This window comes from Cyrtonyx montezumae, unplaced genomic scaffold (genome assembly GCF_038088225.1).
Source record: "Cyrtonyx montezumae isolate F1298 unplaced genomic scaffold, pur_monq_1.0 scaffold_1, whole genome shotgun sequence".
In the NCBI taxonomy this organism is placed as follows: Eukaryota; Metazoa; Chordata; class Aves; order Galliformes; family Odontophoridae; genus Cyrtonyx; species Cyrtonyx montezumae.
In genome coordinates this window covers 22,365,023-22,391,838 of record NW_027071825.1, presented here as the reverse complement: position 1 = coordinate 22,391,838, position 26,816 = coordinate 22,365,023, and the positions used below count along the sequence as shown (strand labels likewise).

Below are 26,816 nucleotides of genomic sequence, written 5' to 3'. Positions count from 1 at the left end.
GATACCCCACCAACCACGTGCCTATGCAGTTTGTTTGCTTTAGATTCTATTCCAAAAGCAGAGGTTGTTTTTGAGAATTTTACTTGGCATTTTGTATTTGGATGTTGAGTGATTGTTTTTTTCCCCACTGTCTCCAGCTTAGCCATGATGCTGTGATGAGTTTCTTTTGGTGTTAGGGGGAAGGAACTGGAAATGAAATGGGGAGATGCACTTTTCACTCTGTGGATCAAATAGTGAAAACCATTTAATTGATGAGTGTTGGCACGGAATAAGATGGAAATACTGATTTAATGAAAGCAGAGTGCACTTAATCAGAGAAGAAAAGAATGATTAAGATTGCAAAGGCGGAATTGCAAATGACCCCAGTGATACAAAGCCTGAATGTATGAGGAGTCTGTGTGTGATATGTGTGTATGTATGCATATATAAAGTGCAATACTCCCGATTCTAAGAACAGCAAATAATTCAGTGGTTTCTAGTTTATATAGTTAGGATCACCAAACCCTAAAGCAGCAAGCTGCATGCCTTCATGACTTTCTTCTTAACCACTCAGTGTGTTACAGTTGGGCAGAATGTACCATGCCCTCCTTTAGGAATGAGGCTGAGGAGTAGTGATTCTCTCAATGCTGAGATATGTTCAGTTGGAGCCAGGACCTGCTTGGCCAAGGGCAGCTACTGGCTCCCCATTGCTGGAAGGTGCAGCTTTGCACCAACAGATGCATCATCTGTGAGGCACTGCAAAGTGTGCAAACTCTTAGACTGAGCATTTATACCTGTCCAAATCCAGCAAAGTTCATGTGTGGGGGTTAATGGAAGGAGGTGGGTAATGAACAGCTACTCACTCGTACAAAATTCAAGCTGCTCTGTTTGGAGTTACTTATTTGGAATGCTGGTTGTTCAGTGTTGTCTTGGGTTTATCTGTCCAACAAGCAATCACTTCTGTGTTCCATTAGAAACAAAACAGTCTGTGTCTCTGTATTTGTTGCATGGGGCTGGGCTACTGTATTCTGAACTATGTGAACCTCTCCCTTTTTTTTAACCTTAGATGTTTTGTTTTTTTTCCTTTTCCTTTGCCAATCTTGGTAGGAACTTACTTAGGTAAGTAAATTGCAATTTTAACATTGTTTTTAAATACAACAGGATTAGAAGAAAATGTTAGCCGTGGTGGCATCAGGTACAACTTCCCATCTGTTCTGCTTGTTGCACTTATGTTCCTGAAGGTTTATAGCCTTCAGCTGTTGGAAGATGGGCCCTCAGCCTGCTCACAGCAGGAACACTCTCTTAACAGTGTCAGAGAGGCACTAAAGCCCTTCTTACAGGCTTACAAAAACTGTGTATATGTCAACAGACAGATTTTTTTTCTTCAAGTGAACCACTAACATGGAAGCAGAATCCTTGTTCATCATGCCTCATTCATGCATGCTCGTTTATTTTAATAGCTTGCTCACCAGTGTGGTACTGTTGGTGTTTTTGTTCCGGCTAGGAAAGATGGAGGCCCAGGAGGAGTGCTTCTGAAGAAGGGAAATGTATATTAAGAGTGTGTGGATTTGAAAGCAGTGTATTTTAGTGTGGCCTGTGTTTTAAGCTGACTGGTTGTGAGAGTATTGACTAAGTTCTTTGTTTTCCTTGTAATTGAAGATGTGCTTATGAATGTTGCTGCATATTGTGTGGTACTTCAGTAAGCAGAAGTGAAAGCAAAATGCCATCAGTGACTGATTGTATAGACTGAAAAATAAAAAACAAAAACTAAGGCTCACACTATAATTTTCTGCACAGTGCATATGCTGAAGAGTGGTGTGAGTGAGTTCTAGGAACAAGGAATGAGAAAGCATCAGCTTATTTCCAAAGGCTGGAGGCTGGGCTGCTTTTCTTCCTTGGCACCAGGCTCAGCTCTGTGCGGACTTCTTGTGCCACACTGGCACATGGTCTGGAAGTGTCCAGGCAGCAATGTGTGTGTTCAAGCACAGACAAGTGCTGGAAGACTTGTGCAAGTCTTGCAGCAAATGTATTCTCAGGCATCAGGGGGACCAGGTGTGCTGGTTTGCTCTCCCACCAGGAAACCAGAGCCTACCTTCCCTCCAGGTGTTGGTTCCAACCCTCCCTACCTCCACGCCGTGCTCCTGGGGTGTTGCTCTTGGTGGTGCAAGAAGTTTGCTATTCGCTCATTTCTGAAAGAGAGTTAGCTCCAGGTGATTGTTACATGAGAAGAACCAGGTTGGTAGATCAAGAGCTGATATCTGCAGCTTTGATCGTTGGAGAGTGGAAGGTTCACTGGGCCGTGATAACCTGCTGTGACTGCTTGGACTGAAATCTCATCTGTAATTGCAGTTATGCCTGGGGAACTGAGGTCACCAAGTTGTCAGGAGCAGGGGCTCGCTCCAGGGCCGCTGTTAAACCCTGCTCTGCTTAGTTGTTTAGTTGCCATTTCAGTAGCAGTGTGTAGAAGGGCCTGTGGCAAAGGGCATCTGCAGGTGTACAGTGTTTACCATGTGTACATCACCTAATCCTCTGGGACTTCTTGGTACTTCTGATGAATAGTAGAAATTCTGGCAGGAGGAACTGAATGGGAGGAGTTTTTCTATAGTGCCTTTAGTTTTTTCAGTGCTACAGGAAAAAAAAGCTCACATGTGGGCTGGAGGTTTTAGTACACCTCAGTGTCTTGGGCTGCGAGAGAGTAGAAGACCTTGGAGACATCGTTGCAGACCTTTTTGCTCTGTGATACTTGGTTCAATTCTTACAGGTGCACATCTCACAGACCTCATCTCTTGCACAGAAGCCCCTGAAACCCTTGGGTGAGGATCCATGGTTTCCAGCCCAGCTGCGTCCTGTCGCTGTGCCAGCTGTGCTGCAGTGTGTTGCAGATGTTATGCTGTCTGCTTCTCTTGGGTGACTGATCTGGGTGAAAGTTGCTCACTTAGCAGCAGCACTTCAGCTGCTTATACTTCTACTGTAATTATTTTTATTGCAAACCAATGACAGTTTTTTTTATGTTGATTCTTTCAAGTGCTAGTTTTCAGAGTGTGACTAAGGGGAGAAGTCACAGGTAGCTAACTGCTACTTTATTACTATGGTAGCAAGTGTATGAATTGTGTAAACACTCTGTCTTTTTGTGTCTTATTTTACTGAAACAATATTTTGTTATGTGCTGCTTGTTCCAGAAGCTAGAGCTTGGGGGTGAGGGTGTCCTTGTTGGAGATCACTGTTTCCTGGCTGTCTGAGGACTGGAAACTTTGGGGCTCAGAGCTGGCTCTCAGCCTCCACCAGTCCCAGCATCTCATGGAATATTCTGGGTTAATTCTGGTGTCAAGAATTAACAGTCCTACTGTCTGTTGTATAACCAGCAATAGTCATTGCAGCAGCGGCAGCCATGTATCAGCTGCTCCTGTAGACTCATATTCCCTAGTATGAGAAAAGAGCTAATCCTGAGTGTGGTTAGCGAGAAATGCATGGCTTCAGTCCAAGACCTAGCATCCATGGATTTACATACATCTCACACAGCTCCTATGAATGAGGAACATACTATCTTCCTGTTAGGGAAGGGGAGGAAGGAAGCAAGGCCTAGAGCTCAGCCTCTGGGCTGCAGCCAGCAGCTCTGGGCCATGTCCTGCTGGCTGTGCTGTCCTGGCAGGCACTGGCTCTTTGTCCAGCTCAGGCAGCTGCTTGCAGCTGGGTGTTGCTGCTCCTGTGTGAAAGAGGAGCAGTTATCTGGCAGCCACATTGCTTCTCTAAACATCCAGAAGTTGTTACTGGTCGACTTGGTGCTTGGTACCTCTGTTGTGCAGATTTGGTGAAAGTCATCTTGGCAACTGTTTCTTCATCTCTGTGGATACTTACTCTGTGCTTAAACAGAAGCATCACAAAAAGCGTGTGTCCTCACCTCATAGCCAATGGCATGCTTCTCTCTTGAATGGAAATAAACTTGCTCTAATCTTTATGTAAACTGTTGATGGGTAACGTGGTGTTGTGATGCTCAGTGCTTAGCAAAGTGTCCCCCATGGCTCCTTTCTCCCTCACATCACTGTGCCTTGTTTCCTGCCATACTTGCCATGAGTTTGCTTTTATCAAGGAGGATTTCAAGGAATCTGCTGGAGTACAGACTGTCGCCTGTACTGCTCTATTTTTACTGGAGTCTATAGAGACTTTGCTGTTTCTATCCCAGCTTAGCTGGCTGTCAGTGGGAAATGGCAAACTCCAAAAGAGTTGTGCTGGTAAGCTCGTTAGTAGTGTAAAGGCAGAGTTCATCACTGCATCTGTACTCAGTGATGGTGTCAGTAGCATGTGTTTGCTTTGTTACACCAACCTTCTTGGTTTTCAGCCAGCAGGGGCTGAGAAACATGGTTTGGTGCTTTAATGTTAATGAAACGGTGTTGTCTGGAAGCGTGCATCTCAGGAAACCAAATGGTGGTGACAGAAGTGTGTCTTGGATCTATTAGTCCTTTCCCTACCAACTTAGAGCAACACTTTGTTCTCTTGTGTCCCAAGGCTCTCCTCATGGCAAGGAACATGGTGGTGTGATGGGGTGTCGGATGGGATAGGAAGTGGTAATTGAGTAAAACCAAGCCCTGGTGCCTCCTGGCACTGGTTGTACTGCTGAAGGAGGGCCGTGTGTGGAGGGCTGTGCTCGCTGATGGGTGGAGCTGAGCCTGTGGAAGGATTTAGCAGTGGTATTTGAGAGCAGGTTAGCTCTGCAGTGTGCTTGCTGCAGCTTAGAGCTGCCATCTGAGAGTGCTGTCCCCTGGGTGCCTAGGGATGACAGGAAAGATGTTACTTGTTGCTGTCTTGACAGTATAATACCTTCCACTTTCTCCTTCCTCGGTATCAGTAAATTCCTCAGTAAATAACCAGAACATCAGTTTTCCTTAAGGACTTGAGGAAAACTTCAGGTCTAAAGGAGGAGGTGTACTTGGAGCGGTAGTTTGATGGTGTGAGAAAATGGAGAGAAGGCTGAGCAAACGAAATGTCTTTAATGTGGGGGCTCTGCAAACCACCTCGTTAAGGAAGCTCTTCTCGCAGTTACGTTCCAAGGAGGGGAGAAGTTAGTGTGGTAGAAAACTCTTCATTTCAGCAAAACAACACAGTTGCAATCGTAGTTGCGTGTTTTGATTTTGTACTTTTTCTGTCTTGGAAAAGCAATGGTCTTACCAGCTCTATTCTCTTTCCTGTTTGTTAGGTCTGCCTAACCACGGACAAACCAGACAAATGGTAAGAGAATGCTCGTTTAACCAAAACAGGGAAAAGAAAAACAATTACTATTAACCCTCTGTAGATAGAACACCTCATTAAACCGTAGTGCTCCACTTCCATCTTTGCTGTTTGCAGCTGGTCACGCTTCCCAATTCCTCGAGAAACTTGAGTAAACAGTGATTTCGGGGCATATGAAAAGTGCAAATGATTGAATAAAATTGAAACTTCAAATCAATGATTACATCAATGAGATTGTTCTGAACGGAACATTTTCTTTCTGCTCCTATGGAAACTGAGTGGCTGTTTATAGCAAAGCTCTGGGATGTGTTTCTAGATGGAACGTGTTTCACTGAAGGAGGAAGGCTTTCATGATGGAAGGGTTTGTTTGGAAAAGTCTGCTTTGTTCTGTTGTTTTTTTTCTTTAGTAAGTTGGTGTGCGAGTTGTGTCTTCTGAGAATGCTTGTTCTTTTATGTTCTTTTATTTTTTTCTGGAGTAATAACGATTCCTTTCATCCATGATGCTGAGATTTATCAAAGGACAGAAGCAAATAGCCAGTCTGACTGATGCATCTCTGGCAAAAAAGTAAGGAGTGAATGTCATGAGAAGGGGCCATGCATCACTTCGTCCCCTCACTGGTAGTTTTTGTGGGGCCCCAATCTGGCATCTCTCTGCTCACAGGAGAGAATCTGAAGCATAATTATATTTCTGGCCAGAGAAGAACTGCTTCGGGTGCTGATGAAGTGGAGTTGGCCTCCTCTCTGTCAGCAGAGTCACTCCAGTGTGGATAAACCAGGTCTGAGTGATGGGCACTGAAAAGTGACCGCAGGCATTATTAACACAGCGACGCACTCAGACAGTGGGCAGTAGCAGGAGGCTGTACCTGGAGAATGCTGTTCTTGAGCATCTGATTCGACGTGGTAAATTACGTCCCTCACTGCATTCAGCTTCGCTTCTTGTCACGGAGGAGACTGGCTACTTGTTTGTGTCTGCTGTATAAACCAGCTCAGAGCAGTGTGACGACCTAACACTTGTTAGCTACAAGGGTGGGGACCCTGAACTGCCTCACTTCTGGTTGCTCGATAAAAGATGCTACTGAACTGAAAACTGAATGTCCACGTTTCAGGATGTGCCATTTGAACCATTGCTTTGTGCAGGTAGAGAAAAGGTGACTCTGAAGCACTCAGGTCCCCCTCCTAGGTATTTCCAAGAACTCTCTCGGGAGTTGTTCTGCATATATAGCACATGGGGAGAAAGTATCCTTCACAGCAGAAGGGAAAGAAGGAAGAAACACACACGAAAGAATGTTCTTGGAGAAATCTGGAGGGGCAGAGGAAACAAAAGCCTTTCATTGGGAGCCTTGTCTTTAATAAACCTCGAATGTAAAAGCAATTTCTTGAAGTATTTCCGTGGTTTGCTGTGGTGCCAAAATTGTTGTGTATAACATGGAGCTGGGCAGCTAAGAAATCAAATTGTTATTGCACTTGTGTACAACAGTTTTAAAGAGCTTAGGATTCTAAAAGGTGGGGTTTTGTTTGTTTAGCTGTTCAACAAGGAGCAGATACGTCTAACATAGTTGATTAAGGCTGGTCAAAAAAAGTCATTGATCAATTTTTGTTTTCTCAGATGAAACGTGACAGATGCAGGGTGGGTTTTTTTTATTTTCTCTCTTGTTGAACAAGCTGAAGTCTGCATATAATGAGTTGAGTGGACTTTTGCCATCGTTTGCCCATTTTAGGGCTCGAGTACATCTCGTGTCCCCACCTTTCCCTTTGAGGTGGCTCTCCCAGGTGGGACATCCCTCCTGCCTGTGCTCAGTTTCCCATTTTGTGGTCACTGGGAAGCCTTGCTGCAGCGGGGGAGGTGGTCTGGCCTGTGATGTACCAGATTAAATTCTCTCCTGTTTCTTGGCATTTTCTGACCAGCTTTAATTCACGCACATAATTTTCTGGGCCCTTCACTTTGCATCTTTCCTGACTGTCCAGTGTTACCGATTGCAGTGGGATTTCTCAATGTGCTAATCAGCAGGAAGAGGGGCAGCAGAACTGGACTTCAAATGATCAAGGACAGCTACGTTTGCGAAGCTTAATCTTTTGCTTCCTTGCATCTGCACCTCTCTTATTAACAGCTCATATTTTTCCAGTTGAGTGGGAGGGGGCTGTGGCTCTGGGAAACGATAGCTGTGTTGTTTCACAAAGTGAATGCATTTTGTTTGGGAAATCTGTGCTGTTAAATGCTAAAGGGATTTTATGATGGCAGGTGTTAAGCTTTGCAGTTCTAGATTTGTTTTCAATAACTCATATAATTGTATACCATTGGCATTAAATATTAACCTTCTTAGAACAAAAAGGACGTGGGTAAGTTTGGTGCCCCAGAATAAATGTAAATTCAAACTTTCCTGTTTCGTGTGCTGCGTAGCTAGATTTCCCTCCCTGAAATCAGTGGAGTAGCTCTAGATTTATGGTAGCAGCTGAAATCTGAGTCGTGCTCAGTCTTTCAAATTTGACATCACCTTTCAGACACAACAGATTATTGGTGATGCCTTCCATTTACAGTTTGTTCTGTCGCTCAAGTATTGCTGCCCTGATGTATAATGGAGGTGCCTAACTTCTACTGCTTGTGGACAATTGCTTTTGTGTGAATTCTGCATTCAGTCATGGGCAAGGAGGGTACATGTTTACCAGAACCTCTGATAACATCCAGTATGAAAACATGTAGTTCTCTTTTTCCCTGTAAGTGCTTATTGCATGCTGTTGCAGTTTGTTGCAGCCCATAACTGTACTTTTTTATGTATCACGTCAGGGACCAAGCCGAAACTTGCTGCTCAATGGGAAATCATACCCAACAAAAGTCCGATTAATTCGTGGTGGATCCATGCCTCCAGTGAAAAGGAGGAGGATGAACTGGATTGATGCACCAGATGATGTTTTCTACATGGCCACTGAAGAAACCAGGTGAGAAGCAAGGGCTTTTAGGAGGATTCAAGGGGTGTCTCCTGGTTTCTGTTCCATGCAGAGGGTACTGCTGCAAACTGAGTGGGGAGCGGAAAACAGAAGAGAGACATTCACCTGGTTTAGACCTATAAATGCCTTTGGAGTTCCCATAGCAGTGTCTCAGAAACAGAAAAAAGGGCCTTCTGGCATGGGTAACGCTGAGGAGCCGAGCCCTCCTATTCACTGCTCTGCCTTGCTATAAAAGCTTTTATGTTTGCATCCACTGAAAACTGCTGAATTGTGCACAGCATTATCCATTCTTGGAGCATGTATCTCCCCTGGGGCAGATTCTTTTGTCCACAATAATTTTTGGAGGTTGCACGTACCCTCTGTGCCTTCTTGCGTGCTGAAATCTGTCGTATTGCTCCCCAGAACACTGCTTGTGCCACGCAGCAGGCAGGAGCAGTTGCTTTCTGCCCAGCACCCACCAGAGACAGTCATGACAGTTATGAAGTGTCTTAAGTCCTTGCAGGTAACCAAGGAGGACGTGAGCTTTGGGAGCTTGTTCTCTGTGGTACTACAAAATAAGATGCTGCTTTTGAGCATTCATTTATTGAGCATGAAGTGCGTGGTTAGTCGAGTTCTTATGTCCTCAACCTCCTCCTTAACCTGCAGAGCATTTCAAGAGTCAAGGGACTGTTCTGTGGACCTGTTTCTAGAGGTGGGCTTCGCACATGGGCTGAGATGGTGATGTTCAAGTTACTGTTCACCTGTGCATTTCACCCTGCTCATATCTTTAGTCTCTCTGTTCTCCTTTTCCTTTTCTTTCTGTGAGGTGCTGTGAATAAGCAGTGGGATCCCCTGTATAACTGAAAGCTAAGTGAGATAAATTAGCTTTTAAGGGAAGCATCTCTTTGTTCCTATCATCTTGCTCTGGTGAAGGGATGCTGGGATCCTGTTACAGATCTGCAGCTTTGACACAGTCACGTGCTGTGTCAAATGCAGGGATTTCAATCTCTAATTCAATCCGCACGTGCTTGAGGCATATTTCACCATCCTCCAGCTGCAAAAAAACCTGCTTGCCATGTTTCTCATCCCAGCCACGAGCAGCACTGCAGATCTGTGGTAGAAATGTCTCAACACGACCACAGAGTCCTGCTCTTGGACCTGTACAGAACAGAGAATATTCATCAGCTGCGGGGTTGGCCACGAGTACTGCTTACAGGAGGGGGCAGAGCAAGGCAGGAAGGAGCAGCCTCACCTCGAGCAGCACATCTCCAACACAGCACATCTCCACCAGGGCAATCACAGCACGGTGATAGGCATCAGCTCAGTGAGATGGTATCTCTTCAAAACAAAAAGAAAGAACGGGCTGCTTTGTCCAGCAGCTGGTGAGTGTGAAAGGAGCCGTTTGGCAGCCTGCTGAAAAGCAGGGAAGCTTGAGCGATGTGGCATTGTGAGCGGCAGGGGTTTTCTGTTGGGCGTTTCACCTCTAACTTTTCCCTGAACCATCTGCTGCATTCCAGCGTCAGGAATGTGAGACTTGTTTGTGAGCTCCGGAACAAGCTGAGCTTTGTGTAGGCTCCGTAGCAATCAATCTGGCAGCACTATCTGCATATCGTCCTCCAGCTGAGGGTCGGGCTGTGTTTTTGGCCACAGAGAGCAGGTTTTCCTGAAGCTTTACCCCCCTCTGTCCCCTTTGTGTGGTACTGTTGAGAACGGTGCTAGGAAACTGGATAACTGAGTGGCTCCACTGGACTTCAGCAAAGTGAGTCTTGGAAAAGCCCTCATGCTGAGGTTCCCTCTGATCCCACACACTTTCCCACCCAGTTCTTTTCTCTCCCCACCCCCCGAACCCTTTCGTCTTCATAAGAAACTGGAGAAATGGGGACACGTAGTGAGCAAAGATGTCTGCACACATGTGGGTCTTCTGAAAGTGAGAGGTTTGGCCCCGGTCACGTCGAGTAGTCGGAAATGCTGCTGTTACCTGTGGGTTGTGAAGCCGTGTGGCTGCCCTTCCTCTAAGGCACTGTCAGGTCTCTCACAGTAAGCTGGAAAACCTTTAAGGAAGGAGTCTCCTGGGCAGGCTTCCTTATCACCCCTCCTTGTGGTCCTGAGCTGAAGGCTGCACATAATGGTGCTGCTGGACTATCCTGTGAATATCTGTCACCTCCCTTTCTAATCTATATGCTTTTGACCCCCACAGCATTCTCTGGAAGTGAGTTCCCCTTGTTAATTATACAGTATACTAATTTGTTTTTGCTGGTTTCTCTAAGGCACTTCCTCTAGCCTGGTATCAGCAGGAAACAAGTTATCATTCTGCATTGTTTCTTTCCACCTCATTTTGCTAATTTTAAGCCTCTGTTGTACCTTCATCTATGTTTTACTTTCTCTTCTGATGGAAATCTGCTTCCTGCATCCGATTAGACTTGTTGCTGGCCTTGTGACATGTAGGGAAACTCTTAGAGCAAAACTTGAATGTTGTCCATTTCTTGATCGGGAGAAGTAAGGAGGGGAGGATGCCTTGCTAGCACTCCCAGTGCAGGAAGTAAGAAAATAATGATGAAAAAACAGAGCTGAGCATTGGTTCCCTCGTTAGTGGCCGCCCCCGTTAGTTTGCCTCTTCATTGATGGGTTTATAAATGGGAAAACAAAAGTTCCCCGGGGAAGGCATTGCCAGAATAAACAGCATCAGTCCGTCCCGCTGGGGAGCAGCGTGTGCAGGCCTGGCTTTGCTTGAGGAAACAGAGAGGCCTGCAACGCCTAAGCCTTCGCTCTCTGTAATGCATTCCTTTCTTCCTCACTGTCTGCAGGAAAATCCGCAAGCTGCTTTCCTCCTCCGAAGCCAAGCGAGCCGCCAGACGCCCTTACAAGCCCATTATCCTCCGGCCAATCCAGGCAGTGCAGCTCCGCCAGCCCATGAATGATGAGCCCATCATCATTGAGGATTAACGCTGAGCAGCTCTCCGACCTGCCTGAAAGAATCTCTCCTCCATGTGTACTTGAGTTTCTATGGCTACAGCATTGAACTAACTGTTGAAGAGAGGGAACTTCTGAGAACTGTTTTGCATCTTTTAAACCCTTAAAAGGAACTCAGCCTTGCTCTGAGCCTCTGACCACAGACTGCTCTCTCTTGCGCGCGCTCTCTCCTTCTCTTCTTTCTTTCTCTCGTTATTTTTGGTAGCCTATTTTCTCCTTTGCTTCTACCCCTTTTGTAGACAGGGGGAGGGAAAGTAAGTTTAACTTATTAAGAGAATGTGGACTAGTACTTCTTAGCTTTGTTTCCTCTTCTGATGTACGGAGAGCTAGAACCCTTATTTTGTGACTGAGCTCTCGTTGCGAAGCCGTTTTTACGAGGCTGTGTTGTAAGTTTGGGGTTCTTTTTGTTTTTTCCTTTTTTTTTTTTTTTAATTTTGTGGACGGTGCCATTTTTTATTTCATTTATATTATTTCTTTTGTAGATAAATTTCCAACCTCTAACTGATCTTTGGAAAAATAGGAGCTGGGAGCCAGCCCCAGGTTCAGCCCGTTTTCTTTGGTCCTGTCCCTTCTGTTTTTTGGATAATTTTTCACAGCCGTTCGTGCTCATGCACACGACAGAAACAACTCAGGCTGAGAAAGGAGTGAGCTAAGGACTGAGGAGCCTTGCAGAACGTTACGCTAACGGTGTGTGCAGTGGAGGCCAGGCTGCTGGAGTGCTGGAGTTAGGTGCCCTTGCCCTATCCACCCCTGGGAGATCTGGCTCGTGGCATTTCTCTCTGTGACCAGCTGTTTGTGTGCTGCCTTCTCTCTGACATCTGGAACCCTACGTGCTGTTCTGCCACCGACACGCAGCAGTAGGCCCAGCAGGGTGATGAATGGCTTTGCTCTGGCTCCAAGAGTCAAGTACACCAACGCCCAGGGACATTTTGCTTAGAATTCTGAACCTGTTTGTTGCATCCGTGTTTTTGGACACGTATCTCCCAGGAACAAAACCTGGTTTCTCTTAAATTGCGTTCCTGTACATTTCCCATCTTGAGGAGAATTTCAATTACAGCCGGGTTTTAATTTGAACACACTGTGTCTGAAGTTAAGTGTTTTTCCCCCCCCCCCCTCCCCCCCTTGACATTTCTTGTGTTTGAGGTTTCTTGCATCTCTTGAACTTCTTATGTATTTGCAAGTCTGTATAATTTTCTTTTTCATACGTCTTCTCATTGCAGCACATCTGCTGAATGCCCTGCTCTGTTTGGAAAGGATGTAAACTATCATTTGCAACTTGTGCTGATCTGTACATGTACCTGCCTCCAGCAGACACAGCATGTAATAACCCCCCAAGTCATTCCATATGTGTCAGCAGTGAGATGAGCCAAAGTTGTATTTGGGTTGTCACAGTCCAACCGTGATTCTGTGCGGCTCTGCCAGGCAGAAAGGAATCCCCACAAAATGAAAACGATTCAGTTAACTTTACTTAATAAACCTGGAAAGTGAGCTTTTGTGAAACATCTGCTTTTTGTCTCTTCTGGCACGGCCGCCGGCAGCTCTTTGCATCCTCTTTGCATCCGAGAGCTGTGTTGTGCTTCCAAGTGCCCGAGCAGTGATGTTGCACAGGGTCACAGTCATTCACAGCTCGCTTCCCCTAACGTGCAGTTCTGATGCTTCAGAATCCGACTCCCTCGGGGATCACACGTGAAATCGGGAAGGTCGCAGTGAAGGTCAGTGTGCAGATGAGCCCACCCTGCACGCAGCCCTGTCCGGTGGCACAGCAGTGGGTGCCGGGGAGCTGCCCATCACCCAGCAGGGGAGGAACGACCCAGATGTGTGAGAAGATGCTCGGAGCCAGAACGACCGCTTGGGGGTGCCAGCTCTGCACTGAGAGACGCCTTAAAAGCTTTCTTGGAGGGACTCCAGGGCTGACTTTGGAAATGAGTCCGGGCAGGCAGAGCACATCCTGACCCGCCGTGGCTTTGAAGGATCCCCTGTGCGTCCTTAAATATGGGTGCCGTTTTTCACCGTGTTGGAGGAGTCTTCGCTCCCTGTGCTTCCCTGTGTGACGCCTGTACTGGTGTGGGAAGAGGCTTTGGAAGATACCTGTAGTGATGGTAGGGATCTGCCGGGTCTCAGGAGATGCAGAGCCAGCAGCAGCCCCAGCACTGACCTGCTCACACCTGAGCTGTCACTCTCTCGGGCCATCTGCTGTCACCAAGCTTCTCCCTGATCAGCTTCTTACACTGAAAACTATCCTCATTCACACGCTGATGCACTGCTGATGCAGGGATTGCTTCTAATCTTGCTATTTTTTCTTTTAATTCTTTTTTCCTGTTGTAGGGCTAGTAAATGGGGACATAACACGCCCAGTGTCCTCTCCAGCTCCTCACAAGCCCTTGAGATGGAAGGGGACAGTACATTCAGAAGGAGGGGAGCTGGGAGATACCAGGAGTATCTGCCCCGTGCTGCAGAGCTGGGAGAAGCCCCTTGCTTTTCCCTCTGGATTTTGGGGTTTGCCCAGCTGCTCGGTGCAGCCCTCAGTGAGCTGTGCTGTTGCTGCTGTCGCGTGAGGGCGGCACGCTCTCCGTACCAGAGCTGTTGAAACGATGTGGAAACAAAAAGTATGACCAAAACTAATGGTTCTGAAACTCGCATTCCTCGTGTGGGAGGTGGACTGTAACTGGGACGCTACGGTGGAGTTGTAAAGCAAAATGCATGCTGAAATTTCCTTTGAAATGGAAATTTGGAGCCCGTGCCAGCTCTGCTCCGGGCTCTGGATCCTCAGAGCAAGCATTACACAAGCCAGACCTTGGGAAGCCCGCGAGCTGCGTGCAGCTGCGGTTGGGTTGTGTGGGCCGGAGCCCTCCCCTGCACCGAGCTGCGAGCGGCCGAGGTGGGTCAGCTCCCAGCATGCGGGTGTGCAGAGCAGCGGGGGCTGCAGCCCTGTGGGGTCACGGGAAGGCGGGCAGGGAAAGCTGCAGTGGGTTTTGGTTGGGATGGAGAGGGGAGGAGGGGTTGGGTAGGTACCGTTCCTCAGACTGGGCCCTATGCGTTTTGTGCTTTTTCTGATCCGTCAGAGGGCACGGGCTTAACCACGCTGTGATTCAAAGGAGCATTGGCAGCAGAGTTAGACTGGGAATGAGGGAATGCTGCAAGCAGGCGAGCTGTGGCATGACAGCCTCCCTGGCTGCCTCGTTACGGCTCCGTTTGTTTGTGTTGTCTTCGTTAAATGTGCTTTTTAGTGAACGCTTCTCCTGGGAGAGACAATAGCGATGGGATCAGCCGTGATCCCCACCTCTGGGGCACGGACACGTCATGAACATGTGTGGTCCTTGCAGCGCATCCCCGCTTCCCTCTGCTGCCCGAGAACTGAATGATTGCACTGGGGCCTGAAAGAGTGGGGTGTATGAGGCACCCAGAGCCCCTCCATGCGGGACGCCCTGTCCCAGCAGCAGGCCCGGCCCCGCTGTGTGCTGAGGGCAGCTGGCCAGTGCTCCTCTGGACAAATATTTGGCATTTTTGTGCGCCCGTGCACGGGGGCCGTGGAGCCGGGCTCGTGGTGCCCAGAAATGCTTTTTCTCAGCCAGTTCCAGACTGCCTCTGTTGAAATGTGTCATTCAGCTCCGGCAGCGGGCAGGGCTTCAAGGACGGCTGCTCGGTGCCTGGGCACAGCGTTATCCCTGCTGGCACTTTGTCCTATCTCCTCAGCAAAGCCAGGATGGGGCTGAAGCGCAGCTCTGGGCTCGGTGATTTGGTTTGTGCCAGGGCTGTGATCCCAGCACCTCTGTGGGAGCCTCTCCTGGCCCCTCAGCAGCCCGGTCCCTTCCTCGCAGTCGGCCAAGCTCTGCTGCTGGCTCCATCCATGCTGGGACACCGTGTCCTGGCCCTGAGCAGTGCTGGCACAGGGCCGTGCCGCGCTCTGTGCACCCTCCCCACCCCACGTGCTGCCTTCTTCTTGTACGAGCACCACAGGCGACGTGTCAATGGGCCGCTTGTTCCCCTGGCCCTCCATGGGGCACTCGGGACGTGCCTCGCAGCCAAATGGAGCCCCAACCCTGTGAGTGCTGGCAGCTCAGAGGTTTGTGCTGAGGGAAGCGGCTCGCTGTGATCCTTGGGGCCGTTCATCACTATTGCTTGGCTGTTTAATGGCCCCCACGGAGCTGGCAGGAACGGAGGCATCGGTGAGGGGTGGCTGCAGCCCCATAGGAAGGGGACACGGGGACATCCATCTCCTCTTGCAAGGACAAGCGGGCTGGGCACGGCCCCGCTTATCGCACTCAGCAGCGTGACGGTGCTACGTGCCGCGATAGCAGGGCCCTGGGATGCCTTTTAAAGGAGAGAAGCGATGCGCTGATGCCTGGGGTGAGGCGGTGACGTGCCACCCTGCTGCCGGCATGTGCTGCCTGACGAGAGCCAGCAACCCCAGCCGTGCACCCCTTGAACCCCCAACCCAAATGGAGCCCTGGCTCTGCACAGGGCTCATCCGGGCGTGGGTTTGATGGGGACAGATCCCTGTGTCACTGCAGGCAGGCCCTGGCACAAGGGAGAGAGAGGTCACGCACAGGCGACTGTCCTCTGGGCGAACCCAGCATGCAGTAGTTATTTTTTTTTCCCCTTAACCTTTTACCTTTTTTTTTATTACTGAATATTTTTCCCTGCGGTCTCCTGTCCTGTAACGCATCCAGTTATTCCAGACGCCAGAAAACGTGAGACAAATACGAGCAGAAGGCGCAGAGTGGGGGGAGGACTTCCAGCCCCGGCCCAGCAGTCTCTTTAGCCGCGTTTTTTTGTGGTGTTTGCATCTGAAGGAGGAAGAAAGAGCCGGGGGAGAGGGGTGAGCCAAAGGCAAGGCAGCTGGGGGGAGGTTATCCTTATTTATTTCTTGCTTTCCCTTAATATCCCTGCAAAGCTCTCCGCTTGACCTGCCCCAGTGCTGAGTCCCGCTCGGCTCTGCTCCTCCCGATGGTGTCCTGGGGGGTTGGGCTCTGCCCCACTGCCAGCTGCAGCCACACAGCCCTACAGCTGGGACATGCCTCGGGCTGACCCTTAGGTCCCAGTGCTGGCTGGGATGGCCACTGCTGCAATCCCAGTGCCGTGGCACACTGGGGGCACACCCAGCTCTCCCAGTTCTGTGTGTGGGGACCACGGGCACAGCTGGCTGAGCAGCAATCGGATATCTGTGACAGCACTGCAGTGCCTCCCCAGCCCCGAGGAGACAGCTGGTGGTGGTTAGGGAAGCCCGGGGCTGGGCTGGGAGTGTTTGGAGGGAAGTAGGGCACCCGCTACTGGGCACGGTCTCCACGCTGGGCAGCCCAGCCTGCACGTAGCAGCATCCCTGGGCTCAGGATGCAGGAAGGCAGCTGCAGCTCCCGTTGCCAGGGAAACCAGGCGCAGCTGGAGGTGCGGGATGGAGCCCACGGGTTGGTGATGTGAAAGGCATGGCTCGCTGAAGGTGCCGCCCAGGTCACCCCGTCCTGCTGTCCCCAGGCCTCGGGACGGCCCTGCGCTCGGTGCGGGAGCGTAGAACCTAAGCTGGAGCAGATTAAGAGAGCACAAGCCAAAGCCACTTTGCTCCTGAGCGAGCATATCCGCTTGGGATTTAGCGCATTTGCAGGCGGGGATTCGCACCTTTGGGTGATTGCCTTAATCCCCCCCGGCCCGGGTGTGTGAGCAGCCTGCAGTGGGACAGCCCTCGGTGCCGGCCGTGCACGCAGTTGGTGCAGCCCTGCTCCTGCCCCTGCCTCCGGGGCCACAGAGGGATGCAGGCAGCAGTCGGGCACAGGCTGTGCCCAGCCCTTGCAGGGCCCTTCCTCACACCCTCACTGTCAACTGAGGTGCTTTGGCATAAGTGCAGGGACGCTCCATCTCCTCTGGGACCGGGGGGGGGAGGGGTCCTCCGCTCCGCACCGCTGCCACCTGCCCTGCTGGGGACCCGCTGGCGACAAAGCCAGCCGTTGTTGTGACAGCAGCTGGGCGCGGAGTGACGGGGCAGCCTGGCCCCCGGCAGCCCTCGGGCCGTGGGGGTACAGCGGCCGCAGACACCCGCTGTCACCGTCCCCGCACCGCACGGCGCCGGGCATCGATCCCCGCAGCCGGGGCCGGCGGCTGCGCTCCAGCTGACGTCGGAGAAAGGAGGAATTATGTGACAATGGCCGAGGAGCGCGGCCAGGCTGCGGGCTGATGAATAATGCAATGGCTTGGGTTTCACCGCCGGCAGATTTCCTGTTTATCGCCGCTCGGCCTGGGACGCGCGACCCCGTGGGGCTGCGGCGGAGGGCTCAGCCCCAGAAGGGCTCTGGGAGTCCCCTGAATGCCCCGTGCCACGCACCTGCTGCCCCACGGCGGCTCTGCGGGGCAGGACCCGGCCAGGAGGCACCGTGGGGTCTGTGCACGTTGCGGGTACCCCTGGCACACAGCAGCGCTGCGCGGCCCCGAGCATCCCTCCGTGCCGGGAGGGATTTCTGACATGGCTGTTTCCTTGGCAACAGAGCAAAATGGCGCAGGGATGCACGGGGTGTAGAGGCCCGTGGACCACGCGGGGCGACGTGCTGTGCAGGATGGGGGGGGAGAAGACGCGCCGTCCCCCCGCGCTCCGCCGCCCCCATCGGTGTTATCTCTGCCCTCGTCCCCCGCCAAGGGCTCCGTATCAGCCCTAGCACCCTGGCTGCTCGGTTGGGATTCTCAGTTATCCCATCCGGAAAAAATGCGCCTAACAATGCCCTGAACCCCTGCCCTGCTGCCCGGCCCGGCCGAAGCGTGGGCCTGGGGCAGCCGGCTGGGGGATGGCTGCCGTGGGGGGGGGGGGGGTGGGATCGGCAGCAGGGGCAGATTAACGCGGGGCTGTGAGCTGGGGGGGGGCTGCTGCGCGCTACCCGAGCTGCATGGCACACGTGTAGGGGAACCTCTGCCCCATCCCCGCTCCCAGTCCCAGTGCCCCCGGGGGAGGGGGAGACCCACAGCTCTGGGGGAGCACCTGCTGGGGGGGGGGGTTGGCAGCCGTATCGGATCGGGCAGACGCTAGGCGGGCAGCCCCGCCCCGCCCTCCCCCCCCACCCCGGGCAATGGGCGGGGGCGGGCGGAGCGGGGAGCACAGCACGGCTCGGCACGGCACGGCTCCGCTCCGTTCCTCTCTCCCGCCATGGCATCCAAGTGCCCCAAGTGCGACAAGACCGTGTATTTCGGTGAGCGCGTCCCCGGGTCCCCTCCCCACCCCCCGCGTGTCCCCGCGGCTCAGCGCATCCCCCTGCCCTCCCCTCCGCCCCGGTGCCGTATAACGGCTGGGGGCCGCTTCCCTCTGTCCGGAGAGGGATCCGTCCCGCAGATGGTGGAGATGGGGGGGGCGATGGGGAGGGGCGGAGGGGCAGGTGCGAGCGCACCCGATGCGCTCCTGTAACGCGGGGCCAGGTGCGCTCCTGCGGGCGGCGGTTCGGGTTTCTGCGGGGCTTTGTCAGTGCCGGTGCCGGTCCTGCGGGGTCGTCTCTTCTGTGGGGTCCGTCTCCCCCCCCCCCCACCTCGTACCCCCAGGTTCCTCGGTGCGCTCGTTGGGTGCAGAAAGCCCGGCGGTGGCGGCACGAGGAGCGTTCATTCCTTCCCGGCCATCTCCAAGTAAACACAGAAATAGGAATTTGCTCTCTTCCTCCTTTAAATAAACCTATTTGTGTGTGGGGGACGGGGACGGGGACGGTGGGAACGGCTCGGCCTCAGACATTTCTCCCCGTGTGAACTTTTTCCTTCTTAAGCAGAAAATAAAAGCCCGCTGGCCGGCATCTGGGCACGGCCCGGGGTCAGCGCTCCTCCTGCCCCGAGGGGGGGGCCGGGCAGGGGGTGCAACCCCGGCCCCCGTGGCTGAGGGGGGCTCGGGAATCCCTGAGCCCGCAGGGCTGTACGGGGCACGTGCTGCCATCCCTGCTCCAGCAGTGAGACGGGAACTGCGGGCAGCCCCGGCCGGTGCCCCGCTGGATCCCCTCTCCTGTCCCCTCCAGGGACGTGGGGACCCGCGGGAGGGAGGGGGTAGCGGCACCTTCCCCCCACCCTACAATGGAGAAGGAGCCGGCCGGAAACCTCTCCCGCTGCTGGATCGGGCTGCGGCGCGCTCCCGACGTCCTCAGCTTCCCCCCCCCGCCCCGGGTACCGCCCAGGCTCCCATGGAATAACCCCGGCTTGGTTTATTTAATGCACAGGAGGCAAGTGAGGGCTCCGCGCAGTGCCCGGCGCTGCTCCCTGGGCTGCCACCAGCACAGAGCCGGGCACGGAGCAGGGTTACCGGCTGGCAGGGCTTGGCACACCCGGGCATCCCTCGGTGGTGATCCCCAGCTCCCTGCTGGTGCTGGTACCCACGGGCAGGAGCACGTGGGGCTGTGGCTGTGAGTGGTGTGTGGGAAATACCCCCGTGACCCATTCCCAGCCTCACGGCCAACCGAAGCCAACAGCAGTGGGTACCGATGGAAAACTCATTTCCAGCCCAGCCCGCCTGTTGCTCCGCGCTCCCTGGAAAAATCCAGAGACTCCTCCCTGTACTCAGAAGGATGTGGGCGTTTCCTGAGCTGCAGAATGAGCTTTTTTTTTTTCTCTCTTTAAAAAGCGCAGGGAAATATAAAAATAGTCTTCTGGCTCTTTTGTCAGACAGTTTCTGGAAGTGAGCTCGGCCGGCGGATCCCAGGCAGGGCAGGGCACCTCCCCTCCGTCGGGCAGCGCGGTGCTGCAGGTGGCTGCAGTTGGGGCAGAGATGTGGCTGCCAGGAGCCGGGGCACCGTGAGACCCATCATGTCACAGTGGGTTCTGCGGGGTCCCGTGAGCCACAGCCCAGCGGGCCCCCTTTCCCAGGCGTTGGCAGGACGGCTTGGGAGGTTTCCTGTTTTCCTGTACCGCGCTTCCCGAGCACGGAGCAACCCAAAGGCCCGGGGATGTAACGAGCGCCCGCCTCGCTCACAGGGGCTCCAGCCCTGCTGTCAGGGAGCGAGGAGCCTGAGCCCTGCAGGCAGGGCTGCCCGGCACGAATCCAACTGCAGAGGCCGCCCGGAGAGCCATTAATCAGTAACCGCTGCCCTCGCGTTGGAGCAGCTCAGCCCGCTGAGTGCCCGGTGCGGGTGCAAGGCTCCATCCCCACGGCGGTGCTGACAAAGGGCGGCTCTGAGCACGCTGCCCGCGCTCCTTATGCAACCGCTGCCCCGTGTCCCTGGGCGGCCTCACCCGGAGCGTGTGTGGGCTCTGCAAAACGTTAACAGAGGGCACTGCTGGGGAAGGACGCGGCCGTGGGAGGCTGCTGGTTGCTGTCAGCTGTGGGATGCCCCTCGCTCTGTGCGTGGTCAGTGCACCTCCCAGGAGGCCTGGCAGTGCTGCGTGGGTTGCCCTGAGCACTGGGAATGAGAGCTGGGGGTGAGAACCTTGTGCTCCATCCTCTTTTGCTGTCCCCGTTGGGATGGGGATGGAGAGAGGTGACGGAGCCAAGGAGGGGGAAGGAAAGGGCAGGAAAGGTGGAGTGGGAACGCCCCGGTGAGAGGTAATGGAAAATCTGCCTCCGTAGCGTTACAGTCAAATCCAGCAGCCAGGGTGTGTGCTCTCAGCTGCGATAGGGCTGTGGTGGCACCGCTGCCAGGAGGTGAGAGCTGGGGTGAGTCCTGGTGCTGCAGCACACAGACAGGTGCTGAGCATCCCTGCCGTGGTGAGAACGGCAGCACCTGGCTGTGCTTGTGCAGAGCAGGGCCGAGGAACACTGCCGTGGGCTTGGCTGCTCCACTACTGCTTCAAAGCCCTGCCGATGCGGGCCAGGGAGCGCTCTCACAGCCCTGGAGCTGCCTGTCAGAGCTCAGAGGAACGCCGTGCCATCCTGTGCCCTCTGCCTGCTGCGATTGATGGGCAGCGCCGGCACAAAACGGGCACAAAACGGCCGCTGCCGTGGGAAGGGGCCGGGCCGGCCCCGTGCGGCTTCCTTTGCTCAGGGACAACAATGAGGACCGACCTCTGTCCGGCTCCCAATGCCTGGCCTGGTTCCATGTCCCTTTTGTGCCCCAACCCGAGGGTGAACGACAGCTCCGGGATGTCCCCAGGAGCAGGACGGCAAGTGGAGATCACCTCGTCCCTCCTGCTCCATCCCTGCCGGGGCTGCGGCCCCCAGGGAGCAGTGGGGGCGAATCTCATCTGGTGGGGGCTGTGGCTGCTGCAAAACATCCGCCAGGAGCTTCCTTCCCCTGTTCCCTGCAGGGAGGGATACCTGGGGCTCACATTGCTGTGCATCCAGAAAGCCCCGGGCCGGAATGTCCCTTTGTGTGCACCCTCGTGACCCACATGTGGCTCGAGCAGGGCTGCAGTGAATTTCCCTTGCTGGGAGAAGCTGCTGACCCAGCTGGGGATTGCTGTTGCGCAAAGTGCTCCTGCTCTGTGAAGCTGTCCCACTGAGCCGTGCTCCCAGCTGACACCAAACCCAACGTCTGTGCTTCCCAGTTCCATTCTCCTCCATCTCTGTGGCTCACGGTCACCTGCTTCCCAGCAGGGCTGATGCACTGGGTGGTGACGGGTGGTTTTGGCCTATGCTGGCATTGTGGCATGCCCTGGGTGCAGCCGTTTGCCATGGGAGGAGGGCAGCCCTCAGAGCTGGACCTGCCCTCGGTGAGCTCCCGGCCCCCATCCCGACCCAGTGCAGCCCGGTGACATTTGCTGAAGTCCTTACAAGGGGAGAGGGGCTGGGAAACATTCCTCTGCGGAGGGCTGTTCTTGTGGAGGAGGGCTGAGCTTTTATTTGCTCGTTAAATATTTTATTTGGCCCTTACGATTTAGTTTTACGGTGGCTTTCATGGGACGGTGCTGCTTTCCAGCTGTCCCTGCTGCGTGCACCCCCAGAGCTGGGGACCCCCCAGCTGGGAGGGAACCATGGGGCACTGCCGTCCCCAGGAGCTGTCGAGGAGTGGGGCTGGCACCATATGGATGGGGATGTGGGTGAGGCTGTGCAGCGGGGCCAGCTGGAGGAGGTGCCTTTGTGGAACGGGTCTCTGAGCGTTCTCCCTCCTGGAACTGGAGGCTTTGAAGGCTGTGCACTGTGCCCACGCTCCTGTCTGTGCACCGTGCCTGCTCCCAGCCCCACACACGCTGGTGGGTGTTCTCCAGGGCTGAATGCAGCCTTGGTGACACCGGAGGCTGTCTGCTGTCCCGGTGTGAGCCGGAGGCACGGCAGCTGAGGCATGAAAATGAGCAGGAGCCACCGGGCCGGGCTGGGTGGGCATGGCAACTCTAAATATTTGAATGGGAGCAGGGCCGTGTGGGGCAATGCAGGGAGTAAAAATAGACCTGAGGAGTAGGAGCACGGTGCTGGAGCGGCCCTGGGAACACAGTGCGGAGCAGAGCAGCCGATGGGAGCAGGGGTGCAGGCATTGTAATAACACAGCCCCATGCTGGCACAGGGCACTCATTCATTCTTGTTTTTTCCGTAGCTGAGAAGGTCTCCTCCCTGGGCAAGGACTGGCACAAGTTCTGCTTGAAGTGCGAGCGCTGCAACAAGACCCTGACTCCAGGCGGGCACGCCGAGGTGAGGGACAACAGGCAGCAGAGTGGGGTGGTGGGGGCATGGGGTCTGGGGGCTGAAACTAGGCATGGAGCTGGGCAGGAGCAGGGCGAGCCACCCCATCCTTGAGCTGGCTGCATTCCCCATATAGCTCCTAATGGAGCTAAGAAAGCCCCCAATACACTGAAAACATAAATATTTGGAGAAGCTGAAGGAGCAGGGGCTGTGCCGATGTGCTCTCTGATGTCTCAGGGATGGGGACAGGCCAGGAAGGAGTTTGGGGCTGCTACCTGACATGGCACCCAGTGTGCCCCACAGCTGTACTGCTGGGAGTGTGATGGAGCTGGCAGCAGGTGCTCAGCCCCACAGCAGCTGCACGTTCCCTGTGCCTCTCCTGCCAGCATGTCCCCAGCTCCTCAGTGGGGCACAGCTGAGGGGCAACTGGCAGCAGCCAGGGCAGCCGGGCAGTGAGGCTGAGCTAAGGCTGGGGAATTCAGTCCCTCTCCATATAAGGCCAAATTCTGCTTGGATGACGGCAGCCAAGGCCTGGCTGATTGTGTCCTGCAAACCTCAGGGCCGAGGGTGCGGAGGCACAAGGACTCTTTCTTTTCTCTTGGACTCAGTTCCCGGCACCTTGTGGGAAGCTGCTGCTGGAGCCAGGGCTTCAGTGGCGTTATCTCGGGGCCCTCTCTCGTGGGACAGAAGTGCTGCAGTACTTATCGCCCGCTTGGTGCCTTCCTGCCATCATCGCCCCCGGCCGATAGCAGGGCTGATAGCAGCGGGGCTCTGATCTGCGGCCAAGGCGAGGGGCACAGTGACAGGGGTGGAGGCAACACAGAGCAAACGGCCTCCCCTCGTCTGGACAGGGATGTGCCAGGATGGAGCTGGTGGGGAGGTGCTGCCTTACCCTGCGTGTTTGGTGTAACAGGGCCAGAGGGGCCAGTGGGCACACAGCACACAACCACTGTGCTCTCATAGAATCATTAACCTTGGAAAATGCCTCTAAGATCATCAAGTCCAACGAGCAACCCATCACCACTACGCCACTAAACTATCTGTGATCATGGGATGGGATGGTGGTGACCACGAGGAGCATGCTCTCCACCCAGAGTCCTAACTGCCCTCTCTCCCCAGCATGACGGGAAGCCCTTCTGCCACAAGCCCTGCTACGCGACGCTCTTCGGCCCCAAAGGTAGGTCTGGGCCTTGCCTGTGCCCTGCTGCTCCCATCCCTGCAGCACCAGCTGTAACCCAGGAGCTGGGCTGCTGTGAGCTGAGCCAGTCCCAAATGTGCAGCTGCATTGCGTAGAGGGGGAGCAGAGCTTGGGAGGGTGGAGGGAAGGTTCAGTCCCAACAGCTATCTTTCCTCTCTCCCTCTCCCCCTTCCTTTTCCTTCCTCCTTCCCTCCCTTCCTCTTTCCTTATCTATCTATCCATCTATTTATTTATTTATAAATTGGAAGAACAAATTCCCATTTGAACAGAAGGTGGAGTTGTTCCCCTGTGCCAAACACAGCTGCATAAAGCCTGGGTGGGGAGGAAGCTGGGGCTGAAGGACTGTGGAGGCCCAGAAGGGATGGGGGCCTGGGGGAGGTGAGATGGGGTCGGGAGGGGATGGAGACCCCTCGGCTGCTGCAGCCTCTGCATTGCTGCAGGGGTGAACATCGGTGGTGCCGGGTCCTACATCTACGAGAAGCCGCAGATTGAGGGGCAGAGCGCACCGGGACCCATCGAGCACCCAGCCAGGGTGGAGGAGAGGAAGGTGAACGCTGCTCCGCCCAAGGGACCCAGCAAAGGTGAGTACGAGGGGCACGAGGAGGAACTGGGAACTGGATGAGGTGTCCCACACTCATGTCACTCCATCTTACAGCTTCCAGCGTCACCACCTTCACCGGGGAGCCCAACATGTGCCCGCGCTGCGGCAAGAGGGTCTACTTTGGTAAGGCTGCGGTGGGTGCTGCACTGCGTGGCACTGGGTGCATTTGGTGGCACATGGAAGCTGGGAGGGGGTGGCTGGGCCCCGGGTTTTATCTGCACTGGTGATGTTGGTGGCGTGCTGGGAGGGACCCTCTTGTCCCTGCTGCAGCCGAGAAGGTGACCTCGCTGGGGAAGGACTGGCACCGGCCCTGCCTACGTTGTGAGCGCTGCAGCAAGACGCTGACCCCCGGGGGCCACGCCGAGGTAAGGGCGGCCACCATCGGCCCCACGCTGCTGTGCCACCGCGAGAGGGCAGTGCGGCTCCACGCAGCGCACTGCACAGCCCCGCGGTGCCACGCGGTGACACCTCTGTCTCTCATCCCCCCGCAGCACGACGGGCAGCCCTACTGCCACAAGCCCTGCTACGGGATCCTCTTCGGGCCGAAGGGTGAGTGCTGGGGTGCTGGGCGGGGGGATGTCCATCCTACTCGCATCACCACCGCTGTGCACGTCCATCCTTGCAGGTGTCAACACCGGAGCCGTGGGCAGCTACATCTATGACAAAGACCCTGAGGCAAAGAACCAGCCCTAGGCGGCCCTGCCCTGCCCTGCTCACCTCCGAGTACCGGAGCAGCCCTCAGCCACGGAGCTGTGCTCTCTGCTGTCTCTATAGAACCTCCAGGTTCTATACCGTAGTCCCTAATATAAGCTTCAGTGTTTAAAGGCAAAGGTAGAAGGCATCTCTGTTCATCCTCTGTGCGCTCTGCCCTCCCCAGGAAGGGCTGATGGGGATGGTCACCGCTGTCCCAGTGTGCCATCCATCCCACAGCTTCAGGGGATGCTGTGACACCAGTGACACGTGGTTCCCCAGCAGCCCTGCTCCCACATCCCCCGCCCAGCTCACCCCGCTGTGTGGTCCAGCTGCTCCCCGTGCCCTGGGGGAGGGCAGAGCACACTGGGCCCTGAGCCCGAGGTTTCTCGTCGTGGTGTTTATTTATGAGCTGTTGTCATTGTGCTCCTGGCTGTGGGGTCACCCCCTGTCCCTGTCCCTGTGCGCACGCTGCTTGCGCTGCCCACCCACCCGGCCGCGAGCTCCCCGGACTTTTGTTATTTGCTGATAATAAAGGTTTTGAGAGAGGTGGTGTGTGCTGGGCTCTGGGGGTGGGCAGGGGGCCTCCTGTCGCTGTAGGGGCTGTGTATGGGCTGTGGGGTACGGAGTGGCAGTGGGTGCTGTTGCCTCCTGGTGGCAGCCGCAGCCTTTTCCCAGGCACGGTGCAGCAGAGCCCGCGCCCGGGAAGCGGATGTGTATGTTTGTGTTTGGTGGGGTTCCTATGGAGACCTGACCCCACTGAGCTCCTTCCCTGACCCTCAGCAGAGGGCCCGGCCCCACAGGCAGCAGCACTGTGCTGTGCTGCAGTGGTGCTGGGATGGGTGGCCCCGTTGTCCCCCAGACCCTGCAGCATGGCAGGGCAACAATGGCTCATGGCCGCTGTCACACCAGCTGGCACCAAGCTCTGCTGCTCTCCTTGAAACTCTTCTTAATTAATGAGCTGAATGAGCCCACATTTTGTCAGGGCTGGGGGGACTGGGCAGGGTAGCGAGCACTGCAGGTGGTACCAGGGTAGTTCTGGGATCCCACACGGTGTTACCTATGCCCAAGGGCTCAGTGCTGGTATAGCAGAGCAGTGCTTGGAGTGGGAAGGCAGCTCAGCCTCTGATCCTTGCTGCATTTTTGTACTTATTTTTGGGAGACTTATGTGAGCTGAAAATGTCCCCTTCCTGCCAAAAGGGGCCTGGAAAACATCTTTCCCCTTGGGGACATCAAGTATTTTATTATTTATTTCTGGGGAGATGAGAAAGTTGGCGTTACAGGCATATTCTCCAGGGCAGGGGGGAAACAGAGCCCAAAGCAGATACAGGTTGCCTGCAGGAGTGGGGTGCAACGGTCACAGTTGGAAGGGGAACCCAAAATGCAGTGCTGAGCCATGTGCAGCTGGTGCTGCGTGGCTGAGCAGGAAGGCAGGACAGGTTTAAAGCATTTGCTAGGAACTTGAAAACAGGAGCCAAAAGTGAAGTGCTGGAAGATGTGATTTAAGAGGGGTATTATGAGAGGCCCAGTGAGCACAGCTTGCTTCCACAGGGCCGGGAACCAGCTCTGGGGCTGTCCAAAATTAATGGTGCAGCTCTAGCTGGCTGGGCTGGGCTTTGGGTCATCCCTGGGTTGAGTCAAAGAGAAGGTCTAAATCCTGGAGAGGGTGGGTGCAAGAGGGTGGGCAGGGGTGGAGGCAGGACGGCATGAATCTGTGCAATGGAAGATTAGGGCTGAAA

General features: G+C 54.3%; 2 protein-coding genes across 3 annotated transcripts in view; both read left to right on the top strand.

The window, feature by feature from the left end:
* MTA1 (metastasis associated 1) overlaps window positions 1-12,594 on the top strand; it is a 66,329-nt gene extending 53,735 nt beyond the window's left edge. Inside the window, exons 18-20 of one of the 2 annotated variants that reach the window (XM_065743979.1) lie at window positions 5,171-5,202; window positions 7,985-8,136; window positions 10,929-12,594. In XM_065743979.1, coding sequence (XP_065600051.1) covers window positions 5,171-5,202; window positions 7,985-8,136; window positions 10,929-11,067 — 323 coding nt within the window. In that variant the 3' untranslated portion in view covers window positions 11,068-12,594. The remainder of the gene's footprint in view (window positions 1-5,170; window positions 5,203-7,984; window positions 8,137-10,928) is intronic. The other variant, XM_065743986.1, reaches the window with a different exon arrangement.
* Window positions 12,595-18,152: 5,558 nt separating this feature from the next.
* On the top strand, window positions 18,153-25,626 carry CRIP2 (cysteine rich protein 2). The gene is made up of 8 exons (XM_065743310.1): window positions 18,153-18,260; window positions 22,503-22,597; window positions 23,708-23,765; window positions 24,227-24,367; window positions 24,442-24,510; window positions 24,658-24,752; window positions 24,879-24,936; window positions 25,013-25,626. The coding sequence occupies exons 1-8, from the start codon at window positions 18,218-18,220 to the stop codon at window positions 25,078-25,080; spliced, it is 627 nt and encodes a 208-aa protein (XP_065599382.1). The 5' UTR covers window positions 18,153-18,217; the 3' UTR covers window positions 25,081-25,626.
* The last annotated feature ends 1,190 nt before the right edge of the window (window positions 25,627-26,816 follow it).

What these genes read in the sequence shown, in the direction of transcription:
- CRIP2 (XM_065743310.1), top strand. Translation starts at nt 18,218, where the DNA reads ATGGCATCCAAGTGCCCCAAGTGCGACAAGACCGTGTATTTCG. An exon ending in GACGCTCTTCGGCCCCAAAG is followed by an intron (nt 23,766 to 24,226) that starts GTAGGTCTGGGC and finishes GCATTGCTGCAG; the next exon opens with GGGTGAACATCGGTGGTGCC. An exon ending in GATCCTCTTCGGGCCGAAGG is followed by an intron (nt 24,937 to 25,012) that starts GTGAGTGCTGGG and finishes CCATCCTTGCAG; the next exon opens with GTGTCAACACCGGAGCCGTG.